The sequence below is a fragment of the Chrysoperla carnea genome, chromosome 1 (assembly GCF_905475395.1).
Source record: "Chrysoperla carnea chromosome 1, inChrCarn1.1, whole genome shotgun sequence".
NCBI lineage: Eukaryota > Metazoa > Arthropoda > Insecta > Neuroptera > Chrysopidae > Chrysoperla > Chrysoperla carnea.
Genome location: NC_058337.1, coordinates 131,404,383 through 131,425,994, shown reverse-complemented (window position 1 = coordinate 131,425,994; position 21,612 = coordinate 131,404,383). Strand labels below are relative to the sequence as shown.

At 29.4% G+C, this 21,612-nt stretch overlaps 1 protein-coding gene across 1 annotated transcript in view; it reads right to left on the bottom strand.

The window, feature by feature from the left end:
• The window catches only part of LOC123295025 (protogenin-like), a 209,424-nt gene that overhangs the window by 11,439 nt on the left and 176,373 nt on the right, over window positions 1–21,612 (bottom strand). Inside the window, exons 2-5 of the mRNA XM_044876229.1 lie at window positions 2,112–2,477; window positions 1,820–1,961; window positions 1,003–1,086; window positions 416–630 (exon numbers count right to left, since the gene is read on the bottom strand). Coding sequence (XP_044732164.1) covers window positions 416–630; window positions 1,003–1,086; window positions 1,820–1,961; window positions 2,112–2,477 — 807 coding nt within the window. The remainder of the gene's footprint in view (window positions 1–415; window positions 631–1,002; window positions 1,087–1,819; window positions 1,962–2,111; window positions 2,478–21,612) is intronic.

The following is a 21,612-nucleotide window of genomic DNA, read 5'->3' as shown; positions in this document are numbered from 1 at the left end:
TGTATTTAGTAGGGTGTGATAGAGTTTCAAAAAATATTTGATACGTGTTTTTTCGTTTTCATTTTTTTTTTGAAACTTTCAAAAATAATCAGCCTGGACGGGTGGTCTGGAACACCCAGTATATACTATGTGACATGTTTCGGATTATGAATCCATTTCCAAATATGTCACATATTATATATAATTTAGTGGAAAACTAAATAAAGAAAAGTTGAAATTAAATATTATTGTAGTCATTTATTTTCATTGAAATTAATAATAAATTTTCACAAATTACAAGTCTCTACAATAAAAAACAAAGTTGTGTATTTTCTTGACCGATAATATATTTTTCAATTACATTTGCATCGATAGATTTTATGACAGTTTATGAAAAATAATCGTACAAAACAAAGTGAATAAGAAGAATACATACTATTAAAAGGAACTTCCCACCGAATGAAAGGTTTTTGATAACCATTTGCAAAACAATAAAAATGAACATCTTCTCTAACATTCACAATCAGATGTGTTGTTAAATTATGTGGAACTAAATGAGGTTTTTTAGGTTTATTTTGTACAGGTATTACTGTTAAATATCCTGATACACTTTTACGTGATTTCTTTTGTATTCGATTTGTTGCTGTACAACTGAAACAAAAACAAAATTCAATTCAATGTAATTTATGAACTCACCGAAAGTATAAAAGGAAAATTTTTGAAACACTAAAATTATTCATACATTTCTCAATCTTTGCTCCCTCGATTCAAATCAGCAGGGGGTGATTCATTTTTAAGCAATAGATTCCAAAACTATAAAGTACAAGTTTTCAAATGAGGTAATGAGGTTCCAAATCCAATGATTTTGGGCACAGCTGCTTGAATATTGTTAAAATTTTGTGTTTCCTTTAATACTTTTGATGAGTATAAAAGAAAATTTATTGCCACGACAATTTTAAACGTAAATTTAATAATCGAAGTGTAATCGATTTTTATTGAAATTCTATAAAATAAATAATTTACCTATATGATCCTTCATCTTCAATTCTTTGTACTTGACTGATCACTAATGATCCACTAGGTAATTGGAAATATTTCGACGAAAATCTAAAAAAGAAAAATTAGAAATTATCAGCTAATGCTACAGAATTATCAGCTAATGGCATAAGAACTAGCAACTAGATGTTTCTTTTCTTATTGAAATTAGGTAGGAATGAGTTAACTAGTGCGCATTCCTGAAGAACGCTGCAAAAATTATATTAAAAACATTAAAAAAAAATTGTAATTCCCAGATAGTTTTGCCGTTGTTCTTAGATATTATTCTAATAATTAAAAAAAAAAAGTTTTAAAATAATTTTAGTGTAGCTGTAATTTTATTATGACATAGTTTTACTGAAAAATGATAAGTAATCTGTTGGTCAAAATTATAACTACCGAAAACGGCTCCACTAGCTGATTTAATTAGTACAAATTTTTATCGCCAGTTCGCAGGGTTTATCTGATTTTAATTTGAATATTTTTATTGGTTTTAAAAATGTTAAGTACAAGCTGCCATTGCCATCTGGTAGTCTAAATTAAAACTACTGAAAACGATTCGGTGTTTTAGTACGAATTATTATCGCTAGTTGGCGGGGTTACAACTCTCAGTTATTTAAAGATTGTAATTTTAAATTGCCAGATAGGAATTCGGTTGTTTTACTAACACTCTTATAGCGTAGTTAACACAATCGCATTCTTAAGTGCAAGGATGAGATTTTCGAAATTCTGCCGTAATAAAATAAACTCTCAAAGACGTTGCCAGTTCTCGTACCATAATTTAAAATTAAATCAGTATACATACCGTTCTGAGGTAAGGGGTCTGGAGTTATGTTCCCATGAAATAATTGCTTCTGGAACAGATGTTATACGACAATTGAATATTGCATAGTCTCCAACTTCTACTGTCATATTATTGGGTTGTTCGATAAATGATCGAGATAGCACTGAAAACAATTGAAATACATTTTAAAACTCTTCGGAAAGTTTGCCTAATAAACAAAATAAAAAATTCGTTGATTTAAAAAAATTGCACACTATGTCTAAAGCAAAAGTATACAAAATTTAGTAAACAAACATAAAGAATAAATACTTACTTGGTAATTTTAAGGTAATAGCTTCTGTAATAACTGTGCCCACATTATTCGTAAAATGACAACGATAATCACCTTCAAATGTTAAATTTTGAAAACTTTTTTTACCACTTATTTTCGATATAAACAGCGTACCATTTCCATATTGTTTATAATGGGGTGTATTTGATGTGATTAACTTATCATTTAAATACCATTGATATTCCACCGAGGACGGTGATGTACCCGGCCCCGGTGTTGCTGGACAGTCAAAATATACTGACTGTCCACGTGGAACTACTCTCACATATTGTGAGGGCCGTTCCAACCGCACAGATAATGGCGGTGATTCCAGCGACGGCGTTGACGCCGGAGATTCTGTAGTTGTATCTGAAATTAAAAAAAAAAACAATCATTATAATTTTTCCAGGATTTTTCGAAGGACTAGGAAAAGACCTATTCCAAGCTCGGATTTAATACAAAATTTCAAAGTTAAAATTTAATTTTTAGAATTAATGATGGATAATGAAATTGAAAAATTATTTAGTTTCATAATTTATTTTCGATTTGTAATTTTTATTTTTTTTATTTTAAAGATGTATGACTTTAACTCAAAGAATATGTGGTTAAAATTTCAGCTCTTATGGATAAATCTCAAAAAGGGTTGAAATTATTTTTATCTTATTTTCAACATTGATGATGAATTTTATTATAGCTTCATGAATGTGGATAAAAATAGGATAAAAATTTTTGAGTTTGTTTGAAAGGTAATTTGATCGAAAGTGTTATTAGCTAAGTTTCAATAAAATCGGTTTATCTCTTAGAAAAACATCGCCTCTTTTCTAGTTATTATCGGATACGGAACACTAAACTCGTACTTGAAACATAGCTAAGAGCACTATCAATCAAACTATCCTTCAATCAAACAAGCAAAAATCGGTTAATAACATCCCCCTTTATTAGCCGGGGGTTAAAATTTATATTTTGCCATTATCTTAAAAGGTAACCATGGAAAATTTTTTATATCTCTTCTCACAGGAAATATGTTACAGGAAACTAATCTTATTGAAAAACATAAATTCATTTGTCAAATTTCTTTTCTTTACAAAATGCCTTTACAAAGAGACTCTCAATACCCCGATTGGGAGAACATGATTTATATTGCTGTTGCTTTAATTATCACTTTATTGGTTTATCTAATTTCCTGATATGAAGTTTTTTCCCTGATTTTATGAAAATTGTATAAATACAAATAGTGCCTATTTAGAAATAAATAGGCACTTAATTGTTGATTTTTTACGGTTCCTTAAAGCCATTATATTACATTTTGAACGATTCTAAGTATTTTTTTTACTCGTGACAATTTTCACCAAACCTCACCGTTTTTTGATAAAAAATGTCAGAAATCCAAAAGTCTTTATTATTATTCATTTCAAAAAAAAAGATAATTTTTATGATTTTAGCCAAAAGTTTAAATCTTTTTAATAAACAATAAACCTTTTTTTGTGAAACACTGGGTATAAAAACACTAATTGACAAAATGTGTCTTTTCAACTCAATAATAACAGAAATGTTAATAAAATTACGAAAAATAGTCCAAAAATTAAATTACAACAAATATTAAAATTAGCTATAATCATTTTCAAAATGTTCGATGTAATAAAATTTCGTTTTATTAAAAAAATAACACCGATTTAAAAAAAAAACAAGTGAAAACAAACAATTGACTGAGTTAATTGTTGAAATACCATGTATAGACAGTTTTGATGACGCAATCGTTTGTTTTTTGACGTCACGTAAATAAATAAAGTATTCCACTCTTAAATAGCCACACACACATAACTGATATTCTCATATGAATATCATACTACAAAATTTTCACCTAATTAGCGCCCTCGTGGGTAAACAGTGATGCTTACAAGAAAATTTTTCAAACAAATTTTGTTTATTTTTTTATAAGGAACATTTTTTACATTTAAACATTTGTTCCATCTCTAATGGTTTACAAGATGGGACCTACGGACCCAAGACCCAATTGACCTATGTTGCTCATTTACGAACTCGACCTCACTTTTTACGTCTTAAGCACACTATAAAAATTTCAGCTTGATATCTCTTTTCGTTTTTGAGTAATCGTGATGACAGACGGACAGACGACAGACGACAGACAGACATACGGAAATGGACTAATTAGGTGATTCTGTGAACACCTAAACTAAAATTTTTTTCGTAGCATCAATATTTTTAAGTGTTACAAACTTGGGACTAAACTTAATATACTATGTATATCTCATATACATAGTATAAAAATGTATGTACTAAAATTTAAAAATAATTATACAATAAATCTTTATTTATGCATGCGTTTGGCTAAATTTTTTGTATCATTTCAAAAACGCAAAATATGAACGTTTAAAATTCCTAATTAAACAAAGAGGGAGGTATAAGTTAGTGACGTCATTGTCCGATATCACAATAGAGATACATATAAAACTTTGCTTTGCTAAAAGAGATGGGAAACAATCTTTGAATGCTTATAACTTCTTCGTTTTTTAACCAATTTTAATTTCACTTTCAAATTTTGTCATGGGATCAAGTCTAGTTTTACATTTTTATGCGTAATATGACAAATTCGACATCAGGAAACTACTGTATTGCAGATGTGCAATTAAAAATTAAAGAAGAATGATCGTTGTGTCAGATTTTCAAATTTTAATAAGCGATCCTTTAGAATCTTCCAGGTTTATAATATACAATGGAATTGGACATACATTCGTATTTTTCAAGTCAGTTAAAAATATTTCTATATTTTTATATAACATGATATGATATTACGCAAATAATAATAAAAAAATAAAACTATTTTCAAAAATATAATATAATCAAATCAAACAAACAAATTTATATTATATTTCACAAAAGAATGAATAAGAGCTTCTAACATGTACTTGTATAGAGTGTTCGATTTTAATCGATTCAGCTTAGTTATTCTTCAACAAAGCGTCTTCGGAAAAATAATCCGAGTATATTTTTACTCGAAAATAAGATCTCGAATTTAAAGTAGGATCGTTAAAAATTCAACTCATATTCGTACAAGGTAAGAGATAGAGGAAATATAATATCGAAAAAGATTATTTATTTGAATAAGTATTGACTAAGCTACACTGTCAAGAAAACAGAAAATTCAATACACTTACAATTTTTTCATGTTTTTACTTTTAGAGATATCTTAATAAAATCGAAAAGTGGTTTTAAAAAAACCTTTTTTTGGTACTTTCAGAGCATAAAACTTGCCCCAGATGACATCCTACTTATTTTTTAAATAAAATCGGGACTTAAAAGAAAATTTACACAAATTTTCCCAAAATATGTATTATCATCAAAAATTCCACTTCATCCACAAAAACCGGAATTTCTCTGTTGCCTCATTTCTCCGTAACAAATTTTATTCAGGATAATGTTTCTATCTGCCTATAGAGAAATTTTTGTTAAAAATGAACGCGAAAGTGGAGTTACAAAGGTTTTTTTGACATTCATTTATAGGTATACTTTGTTGATGAAAAATTTAGATGAGGATATTAAAATTAGGCACTCCATATAGTTTTATAGCAAGTCAGTTGTAGAGATATGATGTGAAATATTTTATAATACTCCCATTGGGGTTATTGGGTATCGTTTGTTGGTAGCTGATAAAAACATCTATACTGCATGGATAGAGTGGAATTTCGTTCAAGGCGACATCGAAAGGACCATCAAAAATTAGTTTATTCACTATTGTTAATAGTTATAACAACAATTACATAAATATAGCTTCCATCCCCATGACTTTCTTGTTGGCTAATAAATTAGTAAAAATAACAACTTTCAATAGTCCCAGTTGGTAGAACGGTGGACTTAAGGGACTAAAATTAATATTAATACATAGGTTGCTGGTTCAAGTTTGCCTCGAAGGATAAATCTAATTTCTCTTCCTTTTAAATTCGATTTTGGACCCAAATGTGTGAAAAAGAAAATTTCGTTCACTACAAGGTCCAAATTAAGACTTAATTTAACATGGTAATAGAACCTACTTTGAGCCCACAAGTCCGTCTGGAGTACTACTTCCGTAGGCTTTATGTCGGCTTTAAATTTTGACTCAAGTTGGACATTAACTTAATGGTCTTCCTCGTCCTAAAATATGTAAATAACCTGGCGTCATTAATCAATTTTGTTTCAGTTTTGCATCTTTTATTGAAACGGTGCCAAGATCCAATTTGAGCAACAAGAAAAATCGTTAAATCGCCATTTTTCGAAATAAACGTGATTGTGAATTATTCCAGTAGGCTACAATTATTTGTAGAATGTAAAAAAGGTTTAGCACGACAGTTTTAAATCCAAAATTTCTAAATTTTATGGCTTTGATCATTGAGGGAATAGTATCATTAGCATTATAGCGGACGAGTCAATGCAGTATGGGCGTCAGGCCCATACTGATTGGCAATATCACAATACTTCTGGTAGATAGCTCTATTCAATTCAATACTGTAACATTACTTATGCTAACATAGATACTACAGTATCTGTCTCTATACCATACCAGCATTGTAGTAAACGCTATACATTCCTTACCGTGTAGTTTTTGACCGGTACGTCTTTATAAACAACTTTTACTGTAGATATAAGAACTTGAAGTAAATTGTAACGCTTATTTTGTGTTTTTTTTACTCTTCCATGTCCTCTTTTTCCAAAAGTTTACTTTCTCTTCGTTATATATCCATTTATATTCCACTTTACTGTTTTCATTCGTACAGTATTTATTTATTTTTGTCTATTATGTGTGTATGTATGTGTGTACAGTTTAAGGAATGTTATTTCGGAAAATATCATTTTGACATTATTGTCCTTTTGAAGGATTGTATTACAGGCACTATTATTATCGTGTCCTATCCAATTTTTTAAATATTTTTCTTTAGTTCATGGTATGTTATAGTTAACAATGACCATTTTAGAAAAAAATGGAATAACATTAAATGACGGGATACTTTTGTTTCTGGAATATTTTTAAATCATGATTTATTTTTCTATAATTTTTTTATATTTCGATAAAGTACTAATAGTTGTAAAAAATATAAAAATCGAATTCTTTAGACGTTCGATCGAATTTTTTCTGTGATACTGTCATAAATCCTATACGATGATTACTTTGGAAGGAATTTTGATCGTATCTCAAAAACTTTTCATATCTAATTGTCAAATCAAATGGATTTCTGTTCTTTTGTGTCTTTCTTACTTTTCAAAAAATAGAGACAACAAAATTTTCTGCCTCCCATTTTTAAGCAACGAAACGGATAAAATTCCAAAAATAAGGTAACTGTAAAATCACACAAATCATTAAAAATGTAAAATAGGGAAAGGCGATATTATTCAAAAATAATTCATTGCTTATATTATTGAACATATTTAATCTAGTAAACCTTTTAATTGCCTAAAGTTAATTGTTATCCCTTTAGAACAAATAATTATACATCAAAATCCTTTAATTCTATTTGGAATCATCAAAAATATTATTACTCTAGGAGTCATACTACGCATTCCGTAGTAGATGGATATCCATGACTGTACGTATGTATCTAAGTGTTTTAAATATCTTTTTATGTGCTAAATTCAATTTTCGAAGGCTCTTGGCTCTATTTCCTTAAACATATGTATTTAAAAACAAAAATAATATTAAAATAAGGTTTTTTTTAACAACTAAAATTAAGGCTTTTGAATGAAATAATTTGTAATTGCTTTTCAGGATTTTAAGGTTAAGGGGAGTTCAAAAATTATTTTAGGATTTTGCCAAGTTCAAAGATTTTATTATTTAGTTTTGGAAATGACCATTATTGACTTTTTCTCAACATTAAGCAGTTTGTAACTCGAAAACCACCAGTTGAGAAGGATGGACACTGTCGATTGTACTACCACTTTAATAACATGGGAATCTGCGATGATCCCACTTGCGGGTCGTTTATTGAGGATGATGGGACCTCCATATATGTAACTTGGACTTTCATTCAGGTCTAGAATGTTTGGGTTCACAACCTTGGACCTAATAATCCTAAGAACAATCCCTGCGAAGAAACTGTGGACCTTCTGGTAGCGTCTGACCTCGACAAATTTTTAAAGCTTCATCTGCTTAAAATACCACCTGCAAAGGCGAGACGTTTTCGGATGATAGATTGTTCCCAAGGAAGGTAGAGAGGACTCCTTGGTCTAAGTGTTATGAACCCATTTTCGGTACCCCTATTATTTATTAATTTATTATTATTATTATTACCTCGAAAACGGTGAGCTAAATAAGTCTAAAAACCAAATATCAAATTGTTCTATTTGATTATAAAAAATGTTTTGGTTGAAGCTTTGAGCCAAACATCTTCGAAAATTAAATTCACGATATAAAAATGCAAAAAACTATACGCATCTATGGGCATGCATCGGCTACAAAAAGTGTGAATTGGCTCCTAGAATATATAGTGCAATTGCAACTGATTTATACCATTTCATGGATGGATTGATAAAATGTTGTTAAAAAAGGGAATAGAAACAAAATAGTATATAATATAGTGAAAAAAACATACAAATGCACTTACAATCCCCTAAATATTTTATATCACTATTTTATTCCTATTTAATAGCTGATGATATGATCCAATACTACCTACCTATATCTAATATTAGTAGAGTAGGTTTGGGTTAGGAGTCATTTTTAGTAAGTAATGAGAGACTACATACATACACACATAATTTTTTATTACATCTATATACAGACAAAAGTCTAAACCTTTGTAGATTAGATGACGTGGTTATAAGCGATCATTGAACTAACGACCTCTAAAAATCCGACTTACTGGTCTACCTTTGATACGCCAGATGTTTCGGTTACTCTGTGTATATTTTCCCCATTGTCACGTTTTCACTGTTTTGGTTTTTGCGTATTTATGTATTTTTTTCCGACTTGTTCGGAATTAAAAGCTCGAACTACTTAAATTAAACTGTACGCCTTAAAAATGTACTTTGTTTTTTTTAAATGTTGGCCTCGATAAAACAACTCAAGTATGGAGACTATATTCAGAAAAAAGTTTTTAGTTCCCGGAAAAAATGACACTTTTTGAGTGTGTCGTGACAGAATCCTTGTAATTTGACATCGGATTTGTAATCAGCGACCAAAAATACTCCCTAGAGCACAATTTGGACTATAAATACTTAGTTTACTGTTTTTGTGCCAAAAGATGAAATTCTTGGCACGATTTTCGGAATACGTTACAGAATCTGTGTAATCTGACATCGAATTCGTATTCAGCGACCCTAAAATACCTACTAGATGACAATTTTCAGCCAAAATAAGCACTTCAAATAAATTTTGGACTACATATACGCCCTATGCCTTATTAACTGTACTATAAAGAAAAATAGTATAAAATCCACGACCAGAATGTTGGAAGCTCTGGCGTGTGTGATATAAGGCACACTTTATAGCGCAAGGAAATAGATTTTTCTGGTGTAGGGTCGTAATATGCTATTTGTAAGTGATTTAGATTTCTTTAATGTTTTATAATAATGTTTGTATATGGAAGTATATTGAGTTAATTCACACCATATTATATTTTTTTATTTTATTACCTTAACGTTACTTATCACTCAAATAGATTACATTACATACTGTAGCAGTGTAACTGTAACTCGTCTGATCCTGATGTAATATATATTTCATGTTCCAATATATTATTATGTTTACTACTTATTGATTTACTTACGTCCAATACGTTCTACGTTATACGTTCTACACTATCTATACTTTACTAACTAATAATAATAGAACTCCTATTCAATTTTATTTCAAATTAATCAATTTTATTTTTTAATATCTGAACATTTTATTTGGTAACTAAACCAATAATGGTGCTTGCGATTTAAAATTTTTTCGTTATTGTTTGGCATTAATCGATTTTCCCTTATTTTATAGTTGTTTATTGATGACTGAAATATCTCAACACAGCAGAAATTTACGCCGACATAAAATAGTAGGAAATTACAGACTTTAAAATAACCTTCATTCGAAAATACCTAAAAACATTCAGTTTTATAAAAATAATAATTTTTAATCTATTTTTTTCTGATTTGAAGATTGATAAAAAACTTTTAACAAAAAGAAAACCGACTTCAAAAGAAAAACTTTTCCAAAACAAATTAAAATGCACTAAAAAGTAAAAAATAACGATAATATAATGTAGTTAAAATTATTGTTATTTTTGGAGTCGGTGTCAGCCAAGGAAACAACTCTGACAGAACAGTTTGCTACATTAGCTTGGCTGACACCGACTCCAAAAATAACAATAATTTTAACTACATTATATTATCGTTATTTTTTACTTTTTAGTGCATTTTAATTTGTTTTGGAAAAGTTTTTCTTTTGAAGTCAGTTTTCTTTTTGTTAAAAGTTTTTTTTTATTTTGTGATTTTTAGTGAATCTGAAGTACACTAACTAATTTGTCACTAAAAAAAGAATCATCGAAATCGGTTGGTTGATATTGAGTTATTCGTCTTCTTGTTGTGCATACTTAATGCAAATTTAAGACTTTTATGGTTTTCGCATTGATGCCGTTGTCAGAACTGGAACAATATGAAATGGGACCACACGGGAAGCACCAGCTTTCAAATAGATAAACAATCATTAAAATCGGTTCACCCAGTCAAAAGTTCTGAGGTAACAAACATTAAAAAAAAAAAAAAATACAGCCGAATTGAGAACCTCCTCCTTTTTTGTTTGAAGTCGGTTAAAAATCACAAAGCAGTATACATAAGGCTTTTTTTAAAAAAGGACAGCATTAATTTATAATAATTAAAAATTTTGAAGGAAAGTTTTTTCTATTTTCATATGTTATACGAAGTGTAAGTGAAATGATGATCAATTTTCTAAAGTATACTAAAAAACACAAAGAGACATTTCTGGTTTGAGGTTAGCCTTGTACTTTAATTTAATAAATGAAGGTATTAAAACAAAAAAACAGTTTTTTTAAATAGACCAAACCTGACCATCTAAAACATTTTTTTAAATGGTCAGTAACTTATGTACCAGAAAAGGTTATTTAATCTAGTATTAGAGTGAAGTGCCTATATCGAAAAATTGCGAAAGTATTTTTTTAAATATTTTCCGTTTTTCGGGAATTTTTCATAAGACCACTACTTGAAGCTATCTGCTAATTTTCAACTACCTACCTTTTATAGTTTTGGATAAAATGAACACCAAAGTTTTGTGCTAATTTGCGCCCTCATGGGTAAACAGTGATGTATACGAAAAAAATGTTTGAAACAAAAGTTATTTATTTTGTTATAAGGATCTTTTTTTACATTTAAACTTTTGTTCCTAGACTCAATTGACCTATGTTGCTCATTTACGAACTTAGCTTCACTTTTTACGTCCTGAGCACACAATAAAAATTTCAGATTGATATCTCTTTCGTTTTTGAGTTATTGCGTTGACAGACGGGTAGACATACAGACAGACAGCCGGAAATGAACCCTTTAGATGATATTATGGACACCTATTTAAAAATTTTGTTTGTAGCATCAATATTTTTAAGCGTAACAAACTTGGGACTAAACTTAGTATAACTTGATATATCCTACATATTTCCAGGATATAATAAATGACTTGTATGCGATTTATTAAGCACTGTAAGTTTTTAATTGACATAAATGATGCTCAGAATTTAGAAACAAATGTTAATCGTTTTTTGAAAGGATTCTAACCATAGGCTTTTGTCCTAAATTTGAAAAATTAGTTTATACTACATTAGTATCAGATTTACACCAAAAAAGTATTATTAAAAATAAAGAATAATTTTAAAAACAATTCAAATTTACTTCTAATGCAGTGTAGAGTGTCATGGCGTCTTCAATGACATAAAACCGTGACATACAATCTTTTTTGTATATGCAAGTTTACAAATATTTGCAAGGTTACATGTTTTTGTATTTCTAAGCATAGCCTTTCATATGGCGTGACATAGTACCTTCGAAGCACATCTGATTGGTGTTTGTTGTCACGTGACCGTATACATAATTTTAAAGAATTTATTTTTTAAAATAATAATAATCCTTATATTTTATAAAAATTAATTTTGTGTTCTGTTATCTACATATCATGATTGATCATTAGAAACTTTTATCCAACCGATTTATTCTTAGTGGACAAAAGTCTAATGATATGACTGGCGTTCAAATCAGAATTCTCATCCCAAGGAAAAATTTAAGCTGGACGTGTTTTGTAACGCCAATAAATTCTAGATTAAACAATACTTTTACAGTATTTTCGTATTTATATATGCGTATCGTTATCCCAAAATAAAGACAATGCTCTCATATATAGTCTCTCTCGATGAGAGTGGATGTTCGTGATGTTTTAGTGGTACGAATTTAACACATATTGTACATAAAAATAAGTATTTATTTTTGAGTAATGTTTGGTAATATTTTTTGGTTTAAATATTATGGTATGTGATGTGATGTATGTTGAATGTATGCTGTATGTTGCTAATGTGTGTAGTATATTATTTTTAATATGGACTGACTTCACTACTTGTGGCGTAAATTTGTTTTTTTTTTTGTTTTTGGTTGTGAATGAATAAATAAAATGGATGGTAAAATGGTAATGGTAACATCTGGTTAAGTTACTTCATTATTATCCATATACTATATTTGTACAATATGTCCAATGTATAAGTCGCCTTCTGTATGTGCTTATTTCGTGTAATTGTGACTTTCATGAAAAGTATAGCTTTTTTGTGAAAACAACATCTACATAGATCAAATTTGTACACAAAATACGACCATTAAACATAATTGGAGCAAACCTAAAACCTTATCGAATTGGCTTTCTCTGGTTGGGATATTTAAATCAATTTCTTTTGTTTTGAAACTAATTAGATTGCTCAAAGTGTATGAAGTCTTTTTGCCTTCTTAATTGATTGATTAATACTTTTTCATCACCGCTAATTCTCGATATAGTAAATCTTATACATACCGACTTCATTCATTTATACACCAACAGGTAGCGTTAGTGCGCGCTAATTGTCGATATAGTAAATCTCATACTAATCGATTGCTATTATAAACGAAAACATAGACGTATTCACACCAAAAAATTCATTTAAAGTTTAATAGGTATGATGCAAGCGCAAGGAAATTAATTATTAAATTAATAAATTGCGTTTCCACCATTTTTGAAAGAATTATTTACTTATAAACCGTGTAATTTTCGAGGATTGGTAAGTTTTAATATAAAAAAATAAAGAATCGAATAGATAAAAAACGATCTTTTCCGTTATTCTTTCGAAAATATTTTGTTTTGTGGCCGTTTATGTTAACAGAAACTTTTTGACAGAACAATTACTGGAAAATTGTAGGTATTTTTTGGATCAAAATAACTCAAGAAAATGGCTTTTATTTATATCGTATATAAGAAAATTTGCTAGTTTTTTTTAATGAAATTTTTTTAAGGATTGAAAAACAGTTTCTCTTTTTTTCCGAGAAGTAAAACCGAAAACTAAATTGCCATCAATTTAAAATAGAATTCTCAACCTTAGTAGTTCAGTTTGTTAAAGGGTAACCAATTTCTAACGCGGTATTCCTGAGATATCGGATTCAATTCTCGTCCTCACAACAATTTATTAATAGTTGTGATAGGCTGGTGTAAAAATCTCTCAAAATAATTGAGGAGGACAGTCAATATACCCTCGTGGACAGTCAATATAACCAAACCTAACCTTAAGTAGAATGCTATTAGTCTATAAAAGATATTAGAAAAATGTCAAACATTTTTAGAAATAATTGAGGGATAACTGTAAAATAATTGAGGGATTTCAATGGGCCCTAAATGTGTCTCTCGTGGACAGCCATTATAACCTAACCTAGATTAACGAAGAATTCAGATAAAAAGTCTATACAAAATATTAGAAAAATGCAAACTTTTCTAGAAACAGGTAACCATTCTTGAAATGTTTTGGATTTTCCTAATTTTTGTTTTGTTTTTAAAGCTATTTTAACGATTTTTTGCGAAAACACAATTAATTCTCTCAGATTATTAGTGAAATAAATAAAATTCAAAGTGTATGTTAGAACAGAGGGAAAAAATTAAAAAAGTGGAAAACTACCCGCCAAAATAAGAAAAAGAGTTGATATGAACGGTTTAAAGTTTAAAAATGATTCGTATTTCAAATACAGGGTGACAGTAACGAAAAAATATGATACTGTAAGCCAGGCAGAGCTGGTAGCCATCATGAGATGTGCTGACCACCTTCAATTGGCCAATTTGAAGGATGATGTGATTAGTATCTGCACAGACAGTCAAGCAGCACTCAAAGCGCTATCAAACTGTACAGTGTCATCGCAACTCGTCAAAGAGACTAGAAATAGTCTAAGCAACCTGGCGAGGCACAATAAAGTCAATATTACCTGGATTCCCGGACACTCTGATTGGAACGGTATGAGAGAGCAGACAAGCTGGCCAAACTTGGAACCACCATGGCTCCCACTCAAGAAAAGCTTGCGAGGATGCCATACCAAGAAGGTCTTACAGATTAGAAGATAATCTAAAAAACCAACAATTAAAGGCATGGACCAGCTACGACGTAGGGCGAATCGCCAAAAGCCTTTTGGGTGAAGGAAACTCGCTCGGTAACAGAGCCGAGGAGATCTTGAAACTAAACAGAGCTGATATTAGAGTCATCGTAGAGTTACTCCACAGGGCATGATAACCTGAACAAGTTCCAACATCAGATTGGAAAAAGACAATTTCCCGCGTGTGACAGATGAGGAGAAAATTCAGAAGAAACATCGATCCACTTTCTCTGTTACTGCCCGGCGAACCAGAAGAAATTAGGAAACTCAGCGCTAGGCAGATCCTGGGTTTCAGTACATCAGTTGGTTATAATAGCCACTGAAAAGCATAGCGGGGATAGAGTACAAGGGTCCATTTGGCTAGGTGCTCTGAACCATTGCTTCGAGGCCCGATGCTCGAGCATGGCCCGCTAACCTCCATACCCAACGAAAAAATATGTTTTCCATGAAGAATCTGGATCCACAACTGTGGTTCCATTCACAACGTTTTTATAGTAAACTCATAAACAAGCGGTATATAATTTACACATATGAATGAATTAATAAATATTCTCAAAACTTTCGAGTTCACTGTTGTAGTATCATGTATGTATTTTTTTTTTATATATATATTTTTTTGGGTTGGTTAGTTAAATACTTGATGACTAATAAATACCGCATACATATTAAAAACAAGATTATGTTATGACCATCATTATTTATTTCATGAACTGAACTGGACTGGACGTAATATAACATCGAATATAAAAATGACGAATGTATTTATATTTATTATTATTATTATTATAAAAGACCACCTGTTTCATAGTGCTGTGATTCTGTCAATAAAATAAAAAATATGACAAATATCAACAACAACAAAAAAAATTATTTTACATGTGTACATTGCTGTGTAAAAAATTTGAACCAACTTGAAAAGTGTCATTAATAAATTCATACAAATTTGTCTCATAGCTGAAAGCGACTTTCACACGAGCAATACATGTTAAGGTTGATCGGACAGTACCCCACAAATCATAATAAAATTTAAATTTTTTCTTATTAGAAATTAAAAACCTTTAAATTAATTATTAAAGGGGTTATATTCAGTTAGAATTTTCGGAATCTATACTTGTGGACAAAAAAATGCGACACTTTGGTGTACACCAGATATATTTGGTGGTTGAAAAATACACATTAATTAATATGTGTGTTAATGCCACCAAATATATCTGATATACAGATTTGTCGCAATTTTATTATCCGCAAGATACATATATTTAAGTACATTATCGGAAAATTTCAAGTTGATCCGAGAAATATCCACGAAGATAAACGCATATACATATAAGGACGTCTGTATACTGAGTGTGAACGTTTTCAAAGTTTTAAAGTTGTCAAAAATCCGCTATTCTGACAAAAATCATTATTTTTTAGATTAATACAAATATCCACGAAGATATATAAGGATGTCTGTATACTGAGTGTGAACGTTTTCAAAGTTTTAAAGTTGTCAAAAATCCGCCATTCTGACAAAAATAATAATTTTCATTATTTTTTAGATTAATACCTGTATTCATCTATCGACTAAAGAAATTTTCGGGATTATGAAAATAATTCCCAAAAACAAAAAACTCATAAAAAAACGTGTTTTTATTGCGCTCGCAACTGGATATTACGCCCTTAAATATTTTTTATAATTTTTTCACACGAGCTTCAAAAAAACAAAAATTTTCTAAGCCCAGCATCAACCCCCTCCTCCATTGAATTTTGAAACCATGCATTAATCTATACTTTTGAGAAAAATTTGACTAACAATAATTTGGTTCACTCTTGGTTCAATTTTATTGATCAACAGATACTTACAATATGTAAAAGCTGTTGACAAACAATGATTTAACGATGTACTATAGACTACATGCGTATATATTTATCAAATAAATGTAAAAATCATGTAGATTAAGGTTATACAAAATTGCGATTTTGACCTATCATAGTGACTAATGTAAAATTGTAAACGCATTAGTTTTTTGAGAGTTTGGAAAAAATATTTCAATCGATTACAATTATTTTTTGTTGAATAATTTAAAAGTTTCACTTTTCCAAGGAGGATTAACCATGTTTATGAAAAATTTTATCGCAAATATTTAAATTAATTGAATCAATTTTTCTCTTCGCTTCAGGTTCAAGTACTTTGAGCAGTAAAAAATACATTTTTTAAATTTATATTTTTAATCTACAGCAAAAATTATGAAGGCTTACTTTTTAAAGCAAGCTTTATTTAACACGGTTAACTAAAAAGGAAATTATAATCAAGCTTAAATTAAAATATCTAGATAACTTTACCCCCCCCCCCCCCCTCCAACTTATTTTATACTTTTTAGTTTGTTAAAATTAAGTTCCTACCCTGATGTGGTAAAAAAAGTTTCCCTATAAATATTCTCTTTTAAATTAAAAAAAACTAGTCTTTAGGGAATAGAAAAAAATTAAGTATCCTTTTTCTGAACCTGTCACGGTATTGGATAAAGCAAAGCTCTTTTGTCAGGTGCAATACAAAAAAATTTTACATTTGTTGATTAAAGTTTAAAAAGCGCAGCTTCTTCATTATAGGTATGTAGAATTTTGTTGATTTATATCTAATACAGTAAGTATTGCAACGTTCTACCCCGTGTTTATTACAATAAAAAAAACACCACTAGATGAATTCTTTGAAAACTTTGCTATATTTTAATGTTTAATACAATGGAACATGGAAATTGTTCTACACAAAATCAATAAACAATTTTGATTTTCCAATTTACAAAAAATATTTTAGCACTCTACTTTATATTCACCGTTCATATTGACTGTGGGTAACCATACTGTTATTACCACAACACCCATAACTACACAGTTTCATATATGTCGTTTCCGAGGAAACACCATGTTCTATTTTTGTTATTCACATAGCTAACTTTATTGTATTCTTCTGAAAACGACCTTTCCAGCCACCCCCAATCTATTCTCATTAAAATATGGTTAATTTTGAGAAAAAGAGATTTCCAATTTCCTTACAGAGGTTCTTTACTTTTTATCAAAGGTGCAGCAGGAATCAATAAGGCAGAAATTTTTGGGTAAAAATTCCTTGAATTTAATTTCATTGCCTGCTTGATAGGGTAACTTTTGAAAATTACAGCTTTATAAGAGATTGATCAGACTGATACACCCTGTAAAAAATATTAATTAATGAATATTTTCAGCTTTAATTTTTTTAATATCTAGATGAATTTCATAATTAAATAGTCTAATTTATTTCCAGCAAAATGTAATTTTTTTTGTCTGTGTTATAAAAGCATAATACAAAGTGAGTATATATAAATTCGTATTAATTTAATCAGCGCACGCATAACAACAAATTTTTGTATAAAATTTTATAAACAAATTTTTTTTAATATCATGAATTTAGTTATCATTAATTTAGTATCATTCATTATAATTTTTTTTTTTAAACATGGCCGTTTAGATTTTATAGAGTGTTCTTTGAAAATTCAACTTTGTTTATTATTAAACGCGCGAAAAATAAGTAGCATTGCGACATCTACAACGTAGTATGGAACTCAAGACATACTGTCGAGTTGAACCATAGAAGTAATAACATAGAACCGTAATATGGCCACCCAAATAATTGATCGTAAAAAAAAAAACGTGTTTAGCTGACTTTGTCTGTCTTATATTACCTCTATGTTTATACAATAATTCAAAATATTAATATTCGCGCTTTGTCAGGCTGCGAGACAAAGAAAGAAGGCGGTCTCTTTTTTCGATCTCTTTTTAGCTGTCAATAATTCACTTATTACGTTTCCTTTGCTTTTAAGCCTCTATGTCAGGTATGGGCAAATGTGACGGAGAGAAGTCCCTCGAACTCCTCACTAAAATACGAGTAAGACAGTGACAACTTAACCAGCGACAACCTAAAATATGAGTAAGACAGAGAAACAACATTTTTTTTCTACCTATCTCATTACAATTAGAGAAACTGAGATAGGTAGAATATTCGTATATCCGTCTCGCTTCCTTCTCTATGAACAATGCGGTCTTGGATATAGGGACATACAATAAAGTTTATGACATATAATAAAGTTATAACAATGGTGACTTCGACTTTAAATAACTCGCCCATGCCTGCTCTATGTTATGTAACCTCTTAGAGTTGAACTTACTATTTACTAATGCGTTACTAACTTTGGCGCTTTACTAAGTTTTTATACCATACAGTAATGTAAATGATGCCATAGTTATCTTATCGTATGGCAATACTATATATGTCTCTATATCATACCAGCATTGTAATAAACGCCATGAATTTCTTACCGTGTATTTATACATATATTATGAATATAAAAACACAACTGCACATTTATGAGTGATTTTTTTTGCTTATCTTTTCAATCAACAGTTTTCTTGAAACGAAAAAAATCGCCATGAATGTTTTAATACGTTATTTTTGTAAACAATGATAAGTACCGTTTTTAAGATATATTGGATATCAGAGCACCGACCCTTTTCTTAAGCAAGGAACATGTCTATTATTGCTATTAATAGAATTATTGGATAATTATCGTAATTAATTGAAATTCCATTGCTTATTTGTTTATAATAATAACAATATTGACAACTTTGAAATATTAATATAAAGGAAATAATATCAAAGGGTATAATAATAAGACCTGTTTTCGAGTAATCGATTTCTAAGAAAATCTTTCGATGCGGTAAAAATTTCTAGAAGTGTACATTTATAGACTCTTTGATTACCTTTATACGGATCTTGCCTCTCGGATATTGCATGAAAATTATGTATCAGAGATGATAGAAGGTATATTTCGATATATATATATATATATATATAAATCTTTTATCGAAGATGAAACATCTTATTCGTTGTGTGCGTAGTCATGGTGGGGATAATAAAATCGATGCCAGCGCTTTAAGTGAAAAATTTTGGAGATAAAGTGGGCTGTTATGACTAATTTGCAATTATTTACATGTTAATGATATAGAAACTGTCAAATTAAAATGATTGAAAAACACTAATTAATTAAACTTAATGCATTAAAAATTGTGAAAATAAGAAATCAAATTGTACAAATATTATTTTTCAAATGTTAATTATCGTAATTATTTATTTAAATTTGTGAAACAAGAATATTAAATTTTAAATGTAAGTTTTCAATGCAATCCACACAATTATATATGCATCCATTAATTCTATAATTAAAGTAGTGTATCGTTGTCATGGAAACGAAATTCACGCTCGGAGCGAATACTTTTCTACCCTTTTCATAAAATCTGAAACAGATATTTACCAAGGAATCAACTTTATACAATTACTAGTTAGAATTGATACAATAAATTGTTATAATAATATCTCGACATTTCTATTTAGTACCATACTGATATTTTTCTAAGATAACATGTTGGGTGTTTCCATATGTGACTGACACTACGTTTGACCAAAAATGGGTTATATTACGCATAATATTACGTTAACGGTTTTAGTTTTAGCATAGTCTCATGGTTGATTCTACATTTATCCCTCTGTAGTAAAAATGGGCTCATAAAACTATGATGTATGATTTATTTAACAAAATGTAAATGTGACGGACACTACATGCAAAAGAAAGTCGCGTACTAGAGTGTTTAAACTTCGAAATCGATGAATTAAAACAAAAATTTTTGCGTTTGCTTTAATTAGAGGATTTGGTTATAATGATCGCATATCTATCATGTCAAGTTCATATGCGATTGAGCCAACTTCATGAAGATTGTTTTTACCAGTTAACAGAGAGTTTGAAATAAATATATTGATCATTTTTATAACATTTATCATATTTTTTGGTATATATGTAAGAAACATTGAGAGCGCCGTTGGTTAAGCTGTAGACTTAAGACACTAAAATCAATAGTAATTAATTACCTGCTCGTGTAGTTGTGACAATCACATCAGTAATTTGTTATAATATTTATAAGTGGTAGAACCAACCAAAAAATGATTGTTTAAAACTATGTTGCATTTCAAACAACAATATTTGAAATATGTTAGACAGTATATTACTTTCATACAAACAACTCATGCGTTTGTGTCAACTTCACCACTCAACCCTCTACGGTAGTAGTTTTATCACATTCGTGACACTATTTGCCATATACATGAGGTTGAGACAACTACATATCGGTTGATATTAAGAATTTTTTTTTTCAGTGTAGAAAACATTAAGAATTTTCTGACACTTTGCCCATAGCGTGACAACTACCTTAAGAAAATCTATACTGCCTGGGGGGATACGAGTTCGTTTTCTAATCACAATCCAAACATTAAACGCACATTCTATACAAATTACGCTTAAACACATTATTTGGCTGTGCTTGGTTGCTTATAATATACATTTTTTTTCTACTGTTTAGTATTTTAGTAAATAGTATTTTGATAAATGACCTTGTGATATTATAAAGAAAGGGGCCCTAACACAATATTCAAGGGGGTCTCTCTATCATCATCTTGGTATATATCGTATCTCTCCTATGCTGTTTTTTTTTTGATAATAATAATCATAATAATATTTATTATTATTATTACTTTTATATATTTTTATAAATTTAAAAATAACACAAATTATAATCAATTAGAAATGTCAATTATCGCATAAAAATTCACCAATAAAATTTAAGAGTTTATTTTTAAAGAGAAAGTAAATAGAGAACTTTATTATTATTGTTTAAGAGACGGATCTTATTTAAATTAATATGTTAGCATTGTTATAAATATTATTGTTTAAAAAAGTCCTTGAATTTTATTTGCAAAAAAAAATAAAAAATTTATTCTTATTACTTATTATTACTGTGTTCTTGAAATTGTTTTACCGGAATTCTT